This window comes from Vanacampus margaritifer, chromosome 11 (genome assembly GCF_051991255.1).
Source record: "Vanacampus margaritifer isolate UIUO_Vmar chromosome 11, RoL_Vmar_1.0, whole genome shotgun sequence".
Lineage (NCBI taxonomy): Eukaryota > Metazoa > Chordata > Actinopteri > Syngnathiformes > Syngnathidae > Vanacampus > Vanacampus margaritifer.
Window position 1 is genome coordinate 79,661 of NC_135442.1, and position 15,387 is coordinate 95,047.

A 15,387-nucleotide genomic window follows, 5' to 3' on the forward strand; every position below is an offset into this window, starting at 1 on the left:
GGCGCAGCAATCGGTCTGCTGACCTTCTAATCGTCCCCGTGTTGGCAGTCAGGTGCGTCTGACTTCACCGCAGGCCTGCCCGCCTGAGTCGGCCTGTGTCGGCCTGCCCGCCCGCGTCCGCCCGCCCCCAAATCGCCAAGATGGCCTTAAGAGCACCCGCGCTGCTTTCTGCCCCCAATTGTCACAACGTCCGCCACAGGTCACGCCTTCGCTACGCCGCAACGCGTGGCGCTCTGCCAATTTGATCAACAGGTGCACGCAAATCACCACGCGCCGCTCTTCTCTCAGATCCGCAGACCCGCTTAGTAAACTCTCTGTCGCCTCACCCGAAACTCAATCTAACACCAAACCTGTTCTGACAAGTGCAAGGTCTGCTACTCCGACAGGTGTGCTGTTTTGTCGGGACGCTTCTGCATGTGCCGTCCGGCAAAATGGAGGCCGGAATGATAATAAAATGCCTTCAAAGGAAGACAAGGTTGGAGAAGGCCGCAGTTGAAGCTCCCTCAAGTGAAGCAGCGCCAGCCAGCGAGCGACGGCGGTGTGTGACGGCGGCTAGCGACAACGGCGAGCGACGGCGGCGAGCGAAGGCGGCGGGCGACGCCAGCCAGCGACGCGGCGGGCGACGCCAGCCAGCGACGCGGCGCTGACACCAAAAAGCTTCGCATGCCAAACGCTTCTGCTCGCTTCATTGCCGGCAGATTGACGAAAAGGCCACCAGCCGGCCACTTTGTCAAACCGGCAGCGGCAAAGCAAAGAGTCCACTTGGTGCGGTAGGGGGGCCGCCGCGGTTGTCATGGGAACCCCAGCGTCGTCGTCACGCCGACCCGCTCTGACAGAGACGCCTCAATGGAAGCTTTGTGTTGGGAAGACCGGCAGAGTCCGGATGCGCCACATCGTCAGGGATCCTGGCGGAAACTGGCAACCGGTTGACGTCCTGTCGGTCTCTCGCCATCCTGTCGGGCCGTCCCGCGGCGCCGTTGGAGATGAAATGTCCTTTCAACTCAAGCGGAGCAATACGCACACACAACAATCCAAATTTGGAGGCGGTGGAAATGAAAGTGGTCTGGGAGCAGCGAGGCCTTTGGGGGTCCGCACTGGCAACGCCTTGAGCAGCCCTTTGAGTAGCACCTGGATTTGTAGCTTAGAAGAGAAAATGAAAAGTCTTTCTCCTCGTTATGACGTGTAGCGCTTCTTGTTGGTGGCATTTTCGCCGTCGAGGCAGAAATGAGCCTGAAAACGATGCGGAAGAAATTCAAGTTGAGGTCAGCTTAGTGGGTGGCAACGCAAGATGGCCGCCAGTGGCCTCACTTCTCCCAACGGCATTGACAGTCCAGTCACTAAGTCGGTGGGTAGGATAGGAAAGCAAATCCACTTTGGTTTTAGGCTTGGCTTTGGCTCCCTCTGGTGGCCATTTGCGCTCCTTACATTTGTTCCCAAGTCATGGCTGCACTTGGAATGTTCATTCCAAAGAGTTTGTGTACTTCAGTCGGTGTTTCGGGTCTTTGTTTTGGGGGGTTTGGATGAGGGGATGAACCTTTGCCTTTTTGCCACTTTCCGACGTTTTGCTTGCGTCTGTGGTCTCTCCTGGCTCAACTTGTCTTTTTTTTGGCTTCTTTTTTTTCGACCCGGCACACATGAAGATGAAGAGGCCTGCCTGTGGGCTGACATTGATTACATTGAACAGCCACAGCTTCCTTTTGCTCTGTGACAACGCCCCCCCCTCGAACCCGAACCAACGTTGAACACCACTTGCTGTATCTCCACAACATGAGTCATCAATTGATTGTTTTTTATTATCTTGAGGTTGAATTGCGGCTTCCATATCCCATGATGCCCTCTTGCACGTCAGCTCGGCCAATGAGAAGTCTTGGGGGTGGGGGCCGCGGTGCGCCCCCTCCACTCCCGGTATAAGAAGGTGACGGCGAGTGCGGCCCCCCCTGAGCACTTTTCATTCCCAGCCTGCCTCGGCTGGAGGACTACACGGGGGTGTAGTTTTGTCTTTCGGGGGCGTCCTGCAATCCGTGAGGACAAATTCGGACCATCGGGAAGCTGCTCGGCTTCATCGGGGGGGGGGCTCCGTCCCAACACCAGCAAGCGGCCTTTCACGTGAGTAACAAACGGACCCCCCGGAACAATTGGGCAAAGTTTGGCTGATTTGCTGCTCAGGCGGCAAGCCACTACTTTGACAAAAACCCAAAATAGCTCGGGTGAGGGAGGGGCCACTGGAGGGGGGGGCGTCTCAGCTGGGGGCCCATGGCTTTTTAAGGGAATCGTCAGTGTCAGCCCCCCCCCCCCCTCCCCAATGCACATATGCGCCACATGCTGCCTGTCAATCCAAATCTATTTCGAGCGCCACTCAGCCACCGACCGACGCCTGTTTTGGCTTTTGTCTTCTCGTACCCAAAAAGTTGTCGAAATCAACGGCTGACATGGCGGCGCCATTGCAAGTCCACTCCGAGGTCCATTCGGGCCCCGTGTTCGGACGGTGACCGGTCCGGGGCTTAAGATAAACAGCGGAGGGAAATGATGTCAATCAAAAATGTTGACTGACGTCTCGAATCGATTTGTTCAGGACACGTTGAAAACGGGACTTGTGTCATCGTCGTTTTGACTTCCTGCTTCAACACCAAATAAAAAATTCACACAAGGACGGATGAGACTCGATCATGCTAACCCTAACCCTTTGTAACATAGCAACAGGAAGTGATGTCATGATGTCATCTTTTTGTTTTAAAATCTTCTTCCACATCTAGAATGGAAGACTGCATGTGTGTGTGTGTGCGTGTGTTTTGTGTTGGGCTGGTTGCGGTTTGACAGCTCGGTGGCCTCCTTCAGCTGCCGCAGTCCGTCACCTCTTGCCTGTCCCCCCCCCCCGCCCTTCTATTTATAGCCTCCTCGTGTTGGTGAGCAGTCTGCGGACCGGTTCAGCTGTCGCGTTTGTCTGCCAGCCAACAACTTTGATGACACGCTCAACGCATTTTGTGAAAGTTGAGCGAAAAGTCCAATTTGCACTCGTGGGATCTCGCCTAATTCATCTCAACAAAAAACAGCACAACAAGTCGTCGTTGCAGCAATCGTCGTCGTCCCCCCCCCAAAAATTTTTTTTTAAAAGACAACAACAGCAAAAGTCCCAAAATAGTCAAAGTTGCAGCAGCGTTGCGCAAATGACTTTGCAAAGTCGTCAGTTCCCCAACACGCACCGAGCGAAAACCCAGCAAGGCAACAAGTGAGCAGCTCGTTCCACTTGACATTGATTGCATCTTAAAGGACAAGCCAGACCAATTCCAGACCCCCAGTCAAGGATTTGCTGGACCCCAACAAGCCAGACCGGATCGACTAACAAAACAACTCAAAGGAAAATTGACATTTGAAAATGCCTTGAAATGAAGTAAAAGTTCATCTTTCAACTCAAACTCAATCGGCTCAGCAAAAAATTTTTTGTCAAGGAATATTCAACGTGAGCTTTCAGGCTTCATCTGAAATGTTTTTATCTAAAACAATTGTACATTTTGTTCAATTTAAAAAAAGAAAGAAAAAAAAGAAATTTCAATTTTGTTCATTTGTTAATAAATCATTTTTTTAAACACACAACCGAATACTCAAACTACAAAAAACTCAAGTAAACTGAGGCCTTTTCACCAAAGCTGCTGAAAAAACGAATACAACAAAAGTGAAGTGAAAATCAAATGGAAGTGAAAAGGAAAAATCATTTGAGTGCTAATTAGCAGCGAATGGCCAATTTGAAAAGTCTGGCGCAGCTTGTATATATATATATATATATATATAAATAAATAATTTAAAAAAATATATATATATATAAATAAATAAATAAATATATATATATATATATATATATATATATATATATATATGAACCATTTGTGGCGTGCCAGATACTTTTTTGTAATAAATAGTTCCCACAAACTCAGCCTGTGGGAGTGTCTAACTTCCTACCACCATATTGTTATATTGTTTGGAATGTTGTGGTTGGTAACCTGGACCCAAATATAAAACAACGTTTCTAAAAAAGCTCAATTGAGGGAAATGAGCACGCAAAAGTCCACGATGAAGCGCAAACGCTTACAGGCAAAGGAATGCTAGCTCACGACAGTTGCGCTGGCGTCATGTTTTTGTACGCGCGCTATTTCACAGAGGATGCCGAAGATAACAGAAACGTGAACTCGTTCCGAGTGGTCGTGCGAAGCCGTTCGGGCGCGAGACCGGACGGAAACCGACAACGTGCACCATGTAAACATGCTCAGTAAAAGAACAAACGTTGAAAGGAAAACCAATTGATGAAGTGACGTGAGCACTTTTTTGGCGGCTTCATCTTTCTCCTGATGCGGCTCGCCACAGTCTGCGGCGGCATTTAGCAAAATGGCCTTCGCGTGCTCGGATCTTTGGAATAGAATAGAATGGCAACGTGCAAGTTCCGCCAGCTTTCTTCGTGCAACGGCCAACAACCGTATCGGTTATGAAAAGGAACAGTCGTTTGCTGTAACCAACACGCGTGCGCCGACTGCGAGGAAAGCCCCAAAATGTGGTGGACGGCACATGGGAATGATCGCTGATGGCGGAGGCAAGACGTCTTTGCGGTAACAACCGGGTCACCAAATGTGCGAGAGAAACGATAGTTTGCAAGGAAAGTTGGTCAAAAATGCAGAAAAGAATTCTTCAGCTTGACTTCCTTTTTACCCACCTCAAATGCACCTTCACTATTAAGGCAATGCTAGTTTTGCTTCTTTTGCCGGTTTGAATTTCTGTCGCCATGTGAGGCCATTTGGCGCACGGTGACCTTTGCCCCCTAACTCAGCTTGTCCTCCAGCAGTACCCTCACCCAATAAACAGAGGATCCGCTGCATAATCACCATAACAAGCCAACAATATGCAAAGGAAGAAGGAAAAAAAGTATTGAAAAAGGAGGCTGGAGCAGTGGAGCCCCCTGCTGGCCAAAGACAAGAAAAAGGGACATGCAGTTCCATTCAGTCCACTTTCCTTGTTACAATAAATGACATGAAGAAAAATTCTTCCATAAATGATGCAAAACAGCCTTCATTGCAAATGAGCACAAAACAAACGCAACGAGCTCCCGTCACGCTTGCTAAGAAGGAGCCAAAATGAGAGCAATGATTTGTGTGTGTTTGGCATGAGGAGGAAGACCAAGTCGTTTTCCCCACATGACCTACCGCAGAATAATAAAAAACAAACAAACATTTATTTCTATTATTTCTGTGGAACTTCATGCTGAAAAAGGTGCATTTTGCTGAAAATAAGCACTTTCAAAAACGGCTTTTTTGGGGGGTACAGAATGAAATACATGTTTTGAATTGAATTGAATTGAAGCCTCACCAGCTGAACCCGCAAAAGTGAAAAGTGTTCCTGCTCCATAGCCACAATTGTGTCTCTTGTGCTGACCTGCAGGCTGCCAAGCCAACAAGGACAAGATGTCCACACAAGCGCCGACTTTCACGCAGCCGCTGCAGAGCGTCGTGGCACTAGAGGGTAGTGCCGCCTCGTTCCAAGCGCAAGTGAGCGGTAAGTGAGCCGTCACGACCCCGCCCGCTCGTGTCCACGTTAACAAAAAGGCTTCTCGAGCACCAAGTCCAAAACATTGGACATGAACGGGCCCGAGTCCTCATGTAGCAAAACACACTTCTTCAAAGTTCGTCAAACGACTAAAAGTCACTTCGATACTCTGCAAAATACTCCCCCGAAGGTGCCAGCTTTTGTAATTGCAAAGTCACATCATTTCAACAATTGGCCGGAAGTGGACACAATGAAGGTCTTATCTGATGTACAAAAGATGTTGCAGTCTGATATATTTGAAGAGCTGAAGTTGGAAATATACAAAAGCCACACAAACGGTCAGCGGGTTTCACCACATTTCAACGTATTCAAGCAAACGGCAGGATTGACGCAAACGCACCCTCAAAAGCAACCTTTCAAGTTCCCGAGCGCCGCGTGAGTCCACTTCCCGTCTGGCTTCCAGGCACTCCGGTTCCCGAGGTGTCGTGGTTTCGCGATGGCCAGGTTCTGTCGGCCGCCGCGTTGCCCGGCGTTCAGATCTCATTCAGCGACGGCCACGCTGTTCTGAGCATCGACGCCGTCAACGCCGCACACGGCGGGAGGTTTTCCGTCCGGGCCACCAACGGAGCCGGACAAGCCACCAGCACCGCCGAACTCCTGGTTACAGGTGAGAGACAGTCTACTAATTCCCCTTCAAGACCAGGTTTGCTGAGCGAGTAAAGGCGACCTTGCACAGCTCGACTTGTCTGTAAGGCATCGTTGCCTTCAAAACCACAGCAGCCGATAAGCCTTTCAAGACAGCAGATAGTTCTTTTTACTCCTTGTTCCTTCAAGACCTCATAATAATCTCAATCCTCAGACTGGCTTGACTTGACACCCCCTTCAAGACTCTGGTTACTTTTTTCACCGCATCTTCAAGACCTTAGGTAGCTTTTAAGTCTGACTCGACAGGCTCTTAAAAACTCCAGCTAGTGTTGAAGAACTCTTTGTTCCCTTCAAGGCCCGTACAGTTCCAATCTCTATCTAGCTCAGGACTGAAGCGCAGTGTTTGAAATAGGAATCTTGTCCCCGTGCAGCAGAGACATCGCCTCCCAGTTTCCTTCAGAGACTTCAGAGCTCGACGGTGCGGCAGGGGAGCCAGGTGAAACTGGGCATCCGAGTCACCGGCATCCCGCCACCCACCGTCGCGTTCTACCGAGAGGGAGCCGAGATCCAGAGCTCGGTGGACTTCACCATCGTCCGGGATGGAGACGCCTACAGCCTGCTGATCGCCGAGGCCTTCCCGGAAGACTCGGGCACATACTCGGTGATGGCCAGCAACAGCAGCGGCCGGGCCACGTCCAGCGCAGAGCTGCTGGTTTACGGTGAGTGTCTGCGATGTCGGTCTGCGATAACGTAAGTTCCGCATCGCTTCAAATCGGCAAAACTTATTCTTCTCCAAAAATCGTCAGCTTTGGAGTGAAATTTCCAAAATGCACTACAACGTTTACAAGCAAACAAAATTTCGCTGTCCTGTGAAAAACACTCAGTCCATTTTTTTTACAACGTTTTTGGAATGTCGGCATTCAGGTTCATCCTATAAATGTAAAAATGTCCAAAAATGCCCAAAATGTGCTTTTCGCAGGACAACAACGATAACCTAATCTTTGGTAAACTTTCGTGCAATAGTCAAATTCTTCATTACAGCACAAGTTTTCAAACAGGAAGTGGCACCTGCTTGCGACAGAAACACTGGAAGACTCACAGAAAGGCAAGCGACGGCGGTCATTGGAAATTTTCACGGATCTGTCATCTACTGTCAATTTGAATCATTCATCGCCTTGTCCAACAGCAAGTTCTGCAAAATGTCCTGAAACGGTTGGACCCAAGTTTAGGGAAGGTCACCTGTAAAGGTTAAAGGACATACTAAATCCATCCTGAAATTTCGGAAGTCATGTAGAAGTGATGTCGCACGTCTGCTGAACCGTTCTGAGGTCAGTGGGGTCAAATCTAGGCTCCGGCATTCCTGCGTGGAGTTCACGTTCTCCCCTATTTGTGCCCTGTGATTGGCTGCTGACTATTCTGGGGTGGAACCTGCCTGCCACTCAAAGTCAGCTGGGATGGAGTCTAGCCCACATGCGACCTATATGAGAACAAGCGCGATTCAAAATTCAAAACGTGAAGACCCACTTAAACCACTTTGGTATTTTGATGCGCGGAACAGGAGCCTTGGGGCTGCGTGGGCTTAACTTGAACACTTTGGACTGTTTTGTGAACATACAGGCGAGGAAGTCATCCCGGCCAAGAAAACCAAGACCCTGGTTTCCAGTTCACAGGTTTCTGGCTCACAGATGAGTCGGCAGAGCAGAGTGGAGCAGGTACAGAAACTCATTCATGTTTCCGTCTAGCCCGTGTGTCTTTTTGGTCTTTGGTCTGGAAAAATAACAAATTCAATTTCAAGCCAGTCCAGAATCTGCTGGTTCCAAGACTTGGAGTCAGGAAGGGCATCTGTCCTTAGAATGTAGGCCAAAATTTCATCTGAGCAAATGGGGAAAAATTGCAAATAGCAAATGGAAAAATGGGCTGCAAGACTTAATCACATTTTCATGATTCACAAACCAATCAGTCGCAGTTTCATGTTTTGAGTTTAAGCGTAAATTTTTATTACGCTCGGATTGAATTTAGCCGAGTCAGGTGATGGCGTCTCTTTTCATTTTGCATGAATGTCGCTTCCCCCCAGAGGATGGATGCCAGTTTCCAGAGCATGGCCACCATGGAGATGCAGGTGGAGGGCGCAGAGCTGACGGAGCTCCTGGCCCACAAAACCGTGCCCAGAGTGGCTCTTCAAGCTGCAAGCTCGTCCCCCATTCCGCCGTCGGCAGTCGCCTGGGCCACGGTGGACCGGCAGCAGTCGTCCTCGCCTGTCAGACACGTGCAAGCGCCCACGTCCATGCTTGGCAGGTAGGGTTCAAAGATGACAGCTTTAGAGGGTTCAAGGCTCGGAGGGTTGACCGCCTTCAATAATCCAAGAGCCGTTTGGATCATCTCCCAAAGAAAAAGAATCCACAGCGAGCCACAAAACCCTTTGACATCCAAAGTGAAGATATTGCTGCATTTCTAGTACACACAGCTTGGGTTCTGGTAACAGTCCTCTCGAGAGGGGTTGGTCTCTCTTCCACTCTGGACTTGCCCACAGTGAGAGGCGCAGAGCAGGTGTGGGCATACTTATATATATATACTGTATATAAACACACAAAAAAAAAACCTGTCGTGTGTTCCATTCATGAAATCAATAAACTGCTACAGCGTACACAAAAGCTTATTTCTGCATTGAAAAAGTTAGAATTCTCGCTGCCGCTGTCTTTTATGGACGCGAGTTGGGACTGCAGTTTGCGGCTTGTCCGGTTTGGCCTCGTTGGTTGGCGTCGATCGGTGCCAAATGTTATGCCGACTCATCGGAATGCGGCTCTCACTTTCAGGGCCGTCATGTCCCCGACGGGCACCGTCCAGGTGGGCGGCGACTCGGACGTCCTTCCCCCCTGGAAGCAGGCGGGCTTCCTGACCGAGGCCGGTTACGGAAGCAGCATGGCCCAGCTGGACCAGGAACAGCAGCTCATCTGCATCACGCAGGTGAAGGAAACTTTGACAAGATTGTTGCTCTCATTTTGGCAAGGGTTGCAATGTTATCTTGGAGGGAGGGACGCTTCAGGGCTTGGGCATGAAATTCTGTTCGCATTCTCACCTCCACATTTGCATTTGCTCTGGTGAAGAAGTTGAATGTGAAGGTTGGATCCATTTGTGTCTCACAAACATTGTCCTATGCAGGTGGCGGAAGAAGCTGCCGCGACTCCCTGCGGTCAAAGCGCGCTCCCGCCCGTATTGATTTCTGTGAGTCCGTCCGTCGTCACCACTTGCCGCTTGAAGTCGGAAGCGTCGTACATGGGCTTGCTTCTTGTTCTCTTGTTTTCAGGCTTTGAAGAACACAAATGTGAGCGAAGGCGAGTGCGTGACGTTGGAGTGCCGGATCAGCGGCCAGCCTGCCGCCGTCATCATGTGGTTCCGAGAGGACTACAAGATCGAGAGCTCGGCGGACTTCCAGATCAGCTACGACGGCGACGGCTGCGCCCGCTTGCTGATCCGCGAGGCCTTCGCCGAGGACAGCGGACGCTTCACGTGCACGGCCACCAATGAGGCGGGAACCCTCAGCACTTCCTGCTACCTGCTCGTCCAGGGTCAGTCCATCCGCAATGCAGTCACGCCCGCTCGCAGGCTCGATATCGTGTTCAAATGTACTTCCCGACACCTGGTCCGATAACATTTCAACAACAGGAAAGAAAACATTTTTTTTTTTAGCAGGACCCTTCATGCCTGAAGGTGAGCAAGTCGTACGCTGAGGTCAGGCTGGCCATGACAAAGCTCTTTACAACTTGTCACGTGTCCTAGTCTAGGCCAGGGATCAGCAAGCTTTCCTGTCTTTGGAGCCATTTGAGGCCAAAGAGGAGTCGCAAAACAATTTTCAAAATTGTGATGAGTCATCTCCTGTGATAAGGCCCGAGCGGGTCCTAATTGGAGCTGCACCACACAACAAAGATATGACAGCAGCATCCAATACTTTCCCATTTTGGATTTTTTTCTTTAGACTTTGTTTTTCCATCCCTATTTTTTAGATTTTTTTTGCCTTTTTTAGTCAAATTTCTGACATTTTTGGCAATTTTATGGGCATATTATGGTCATTTTCTGCCTCTCTTCCTCCTTTCTTTTTTTTCTGCCAATTATCTGACATTTTTATGATAATATCCGGGATTTCGTTTTATGCTTCATTTTGGAACATTTTCTTTCTTGCCTTTTCTTAAAATCAATTTTCTGACTTTTTTGGGGCAATTCCAAAGACATTGTATGGTCATGTTCTGCCCTTCTCCTTTTATTATTGTTACATTTGATGGTTCACTTTTGAATGTTGTCTTTTCAATCAATTATTTTTTTTGCAATTCCATGGACATTTTATGGCAATTTTCAGTTTTTCCTTTTGGGACATATCACGGTGACTTTTTCTACATTCTTAGGTCATTTTTAAACCACCTACCTTTCGACAACTTAAAAATGACATTTTTGGAATATTTTATGATTCTTTGTTTTCTCTCCATCTTGCTAGCATTTGTGAACTGAAAAATGACAATAAAGTGAAACTCTGGCCAGTTCTGACGGAGACTTTGACTTTCAGTGTCTGAGGACATCGAGAGCCGAGAGGATGTCGCTGAGGAAGCTGAAGACAAACTGTGAGTTGACGGACGGCCACGAGGTTCCGTGAGCCGTCCGTCCTGCTGACCCGCGCTCAAATGATTTTTGCAGAGTAACCCAAGAAGAAAGCATGTCCCGGCTGAGCGCGGTTGAGTCCGAGTCCTGCGCCACGGCTCCTTTCTTCGTCAAGAATCCCGGCGTCCAGAAGCTGGTCGAGGGAGGAAGTGTTGTTTTCGAATGCCAAGTCGGGGGAAGCCCCAAACCGCACATCATCTGGAAGAAGAGCGGCGTCCCGCTCACAGCCGGATACAGGTTGGTCGTCGCTCAACTCCGGGGCCTGCTTGGATTTGACTACTGTTGTGGATCACAAGGCTTCAGATGTCTTGTTTTTTGCTTCAAGTTTCAACCAACATCACTTCTTGTCATTTTCATTCCAAGTGAATTGTCATTTGTTTGCAAAACCATCAGGGAGGAATTTTGGCCAGGATTGAGTCAATAGCAGCTTTTAGTTTTTGGTGCAGAAGGAGGGAGCTTCCCCTCGTAAAATCAGGTGTCAGCAAACTTTGTCAACATGACAGATACTACTTCATCGACACTTGTAGAAAAACACGCGTATCAATCAGGCACAATTTTGAAGTCAAAAATATATTCTTGATATTTAAAGAGCTTGAGTTGGAAAATGACAAAATCAGACAAAAAACCTCAGCCATGGGAATTTTGACGCTAAACGGCCTCCAAAATGTCGACACAAACTGTGGCGGGACATGGAGCCCGCAAGGTCAAAGTCAGCGCAGTGACAAGATGGCGACTGTCTTGCAGATACAAAGTTGCCTACCAGAAGGAGAGCGGCGTCTGCCACCTGCTGATCTCCATGACGTTTTCTGACGATGCCGGAGAATACGTGGTCTTTGCCAGGAACCAGCTGGGAGAGGCGTCCGCCACCGCCAGGCTGCTGGAGGAAGGTCCGTCCCACAGACAAACTGTGTTGGCGCTAACCGGCAAAGGTGGATTTTTGACAACTGGTTGATTGAAGACATTCCATCCCAAAGGCTTCTAAATGTGGAGGTGTGGAGTCTTCCTATTTATGTCTTTGGTCGAGGTGGTCCCAAACGACTTTGGGTCGTTGGCACATTGTTGCTGTTGCCAGGCAAGTCTGGTGAAAGAGCACTTTGCATACCAAGCGGTTGTTTCGCCACCTGCCGGTTTAATGGCTCCTTAGTGGCCATCTTCCTCTTGGTGAGAGCCAATCTTTGGTAAGCTGTAAGCAAAGAAGCCAAAGGGATGGTGTAAATCTCCTCCGGGGCCTTTCTAGTTTCTTGCCTCTTTTGAACTAACCTGACCAGCCGGACTCCAGTTGTGACCACCTCAAGCAGGGACATAAATGTCAGGAGAACATCTCAAACTTCCAACTGAAAAAGGCAAAACGTCTTCAAGCAACCAGTTGCTTTTCCGTTCAACCTTTGCTGATTGCTGAACTCAACTGGCTGAAGGAACCGCAACATGTCCACACGGACAGTTGAGCGTTTGCAACTGAAGGTGTTGAAACTTGTCCCCTTCAGATGAATATGAAGCCTACGTGAAGAAACAGGACGTGTCCTTCAAGGCTGCAGTCGAAGCGCCGGTGCAGGAGCCCCTGGTAGCAGACGTTGCCCCCACCATGACCACAATGGAGAAGATGACCACCACCATCATCTCTGGACAGGTATCACCGTCCAATTGTCTTTTGCACTGGTGGCAAGTAGGAAAGTGCTTTGGGACCGTAAGAAGTCGGTTTTCTCATTTTGTTTGTCTGACAGTTTTTACAGTGTGTGTGTGTGTGGGGGGGGGGGGGGGGGCTTGGGGCATGTCATTGGGGACACGTGAGGGCGGTGTGAATGGATTGGAAAGCCAGTCGATCCGCCACTACCTTGCCCCGAGATCTAGACTAAGGAAAGAAACCATTAGGAAGGATGAGGGCAGCTTGAGCACGGAGGAATATATTAGCAGGGGGAACATATTAGCAGACGTTTACAACAAAACCATTGGCAGAAGTGCGGCAGCTTGTTCACTTCCAATAGAGCCCGGTGCCTGTCTTTTATGATGAATCAGGAAAGTGCCAACTCCAAACAGAAGGGTACCTGTTATCAGATGTAGATTTGTCCACGTCTTCAATGGAATGAGTAGATCGGCACACCCTCTTCCGTTTGTTCCACGGTGCATCCCAGTTGAAAGCGTCCACTTGGAACAAGCCGGCTCTCCGTTACCAGCTCTTCTCGTCCAGATACTTTTTGTCAATTGCGTTGAGAGACCAGTTGTTCAAATCCATGGTTACATTTGGAAGAAATGTAGTTGAGGTTGGGGTGGGGGGGTTGTCATTAAGACACAAGACAACACGAGACAAAGGCAGAAGGGAGGGGGGAGGGGTAGGGAGAAGGAAGCTGCCCCTTTCCGTGAGAACCAAGCGGAAAGTGTAACGGTAGCCAGGTGCATTTCTAATTTGGACTTGTATTGAGATCAAAGATTTGAATCAGTACTTCTACCTTTACCAATGTTTTTTTCTGAAGGCAAGCACCGGCAGTTGATCTGAGATGTTGTTTTTCTGGATTTTGGGATGCAGGATTTCCACCTGTCCATCCTGGAACAGCGCCTCATGCAAGAGATCGAGCTGAGCATTCTGAGGATCACTTACGGAGAGCTGCTGGCGGAGGACGGCGAGCAGATGGCCAGCGGCGCAGACCAGGAGGCCGTGCCGCCCACCTTTGACACGCTGGTGAAAAACTACCGCATTGTGGAGGGGATGGGCGTCACCTTCCACTGCAGGATGTTCGGTGTGCCGCTGCCCAAGGTGAGCGCACTTGAAGTAGCAACGTTTGCCAAAAGCGACCATCCGCTTGGAATGGCACAAGAACTTTGAAAATGGGATGAAGGCTCGGGAGGAATTGGAAGGTTTCCTTTTTGGGCAATGTTTTTGCCCGATATTGCCTATAAGAACTCAAGTCCAAAAAATGCCTACAAATGAGAGTAAAACAATTTGAAAGTGTGGTTTTCATGGCTTTTCAATTGGCCAAAATGTTTTTAAAAAAGGCGCCAGCTCGCAATGACAAGATCTGACTCTTGTCATGTTTGCATCGACACGTATTAAAACCAAGGATGTAAGGTGGATGCAAATGTTGACGTAGATCCTAAAGGGTTTATCTGTGATCCCTGGATAACGCGTCAAACGTTAGGAGACGCATAACAAAAGGTGCTTTTGACAGATCGCTTGGTTCAAAGACGGACAGCGAATTGGCGCCAGCGGACGCTACCGGGTGGAGGTTCTTCAGGATGGACGTGCCAGCCTGCGATTGCCCGTGGTTCTGCCTGAGGACGAGGGCGTGTACAGCGCCCTGGCCAGCAACGAGGAGGGAAATGCCGTCAGTTCCGGAAAGCTCTACGTGGAACCTTGCGGAAGCGTGTCGCCCCGGACATTCACGCCGCAGCCGGCCGGGCAGAGAATCCGGTACGTCGGAGCTCACGCTGACAGAAAACTGCAAGCAAGAGGGCACTTCCGGTCACACTTCCGGTCACGCGTGTCTGCGACACGGGCTCCGTGGAAAAGCTGCAGTTCTTTTTAACCTTTTCCTTATTTAACTTTTTTTAAATTATGAGCCACTTGCTCAATCTGCCCGCGAGTTACAGCACACGTCGGGGCTCCAAACGGAGCCTAATCTACTCATGGCGTGTGTGTATAAAAGAACAAAGGAACGACATGGCTTTGTTGTCCTACATCAGAGACGCGCTCTGGGCCCTCCGCTCAACAGGCGACACACCACCCCCCGACCTGCCGGAGGAGGAAAAAGTTCCCCACGGGGAAAATAAAAGTATATCGTATCTTATCGTATCGTATCGTACTTGGGCTTGCGTTTGGGAAAGGCTACGCTAAGCAGTCATTGAAGAAAAAAAAAGGCTAAATCTCAGCTCGGCGTTCTCGGTCACAATGCGAAACCTATTTGAGTCGTATCAAAACTGAACTCTCATAACGCTCCATTGAAGTGATTTGCTTAACGTATTTTTCATATATCGGAGAGCCTCACATCGGGCGTCTCGAAGTCGATCTCAATGTCCGTTTCATCTCCAGACACAGTTACCGCTCAAGTTGCGTTGTTCTCCTCACATAGCAGTTCAGCCTTTCCAAATCCGTTCCAAATTCCTTCACGCTGCTCCACACGTTTAAGATCCACAGCCAAAAACTACCGTTGTCTTGCATGCGCAAACCTTAGTACATGTTTTAAGCATTACGTTTGGAAAAAAGTGAAACAAAAATATTTTGCGTTTGTGTGTCGTGCTGCATTTTGCTTCAAGCAGGACGAAAACTAGCATCGTCACCTTCTACGCCAAAAACTAGTGTGGTCTTCTTCGATGCCAAAAGCTAGCGTCGTCTTCTTTGACGCCAAAAAGTAGCATCGTCTTCTTTGCCCCCTGATAGCCACGAATACTAAAGCGCATGAAAAAAGTAGCGACTTATAGTCCGGAAAATACAGAAATGAAAAAATACAAAATACAGTTTGGCAGTTGTCAACTTTTGGTGCTGGCCTTGTTTCATTTTATTGTTGGAATAAGTTGGAACCAATCCTATTTTTTGGACAGGCCTGTTGTAGATGATCCTTCATGAGTCCTTTCATGGCG

General features: G+C 49.0%; 2 protein-coding genes across 2 annotated transcripts in view; both read left to right on the forward strand.

Moving 5' to 3' along the window:
* Positions 1–1,900: 1,900 nt before the first annotated feature.
* Positions 1,901–8,470, forward strand: LOC144060413 (SPEG neighbor protein-like). The gene is made up of 6 exons (XM_077579947.1): positions 1,901–2,106; positions 5,422–5,535; positions 5,990–6,193; positions 6,603–6,890; positions 7,789–7,883; positions 8,246–8,470. Exons 2-6 carry the CDS (start codon positions 5,445–5,447, stop codon positions 8,468–8,470), a joined length of 903 nt encoding a protein of 300 aa, XP_077436073.1. The 5' UTR covers positions 1,901–2,106; positions 5,422–5,444.
* A 617-nt stretch (positions 8,471–9,087) lies between these two features.
* Positions 9,088–15,387, forward strand: part of ttn.1 (titin, tandem duplicate 1) — a 137,152-nt gene continuing 130,852 nt past the window's right edge. Inside the window, exons 1-9 of the mRNA XM_077579404.1 lie at positions 9,088–9,135; positions 9,331–9,393; positions 9,476–9,737; positions 10,727–10,781; positions 10,855–11,055; positions 11,563–11,705; positions 12,303–12,445; positions 13,340–13,567; positions 13,980–14,221. Coding sequence (XP_077435530.1) covers positions 9,091–9,135; positions 9,331–9,393; positions 9,476–9,737; positions 10,727–10,781; positions 10,855–11,055; positions 11,563–11,705; positions 12,303–12,445; positions 13,340–13,567; positions 13,980–14,221 — 1,382 coding nt within the window. The 5' untranslated portion in view covers positions 9,088–9,090. The remainder of the gene's footprint in view (positions 9,136–9,330; positions 9,394–9,475; positions 9,738–10,726; positions 10,782–10,854; positions 11,056–11,562; positions 11,706–12,302; positions 12,446–13,339; positions 13,568–13,979; positions 14,222–15,387) is intronic.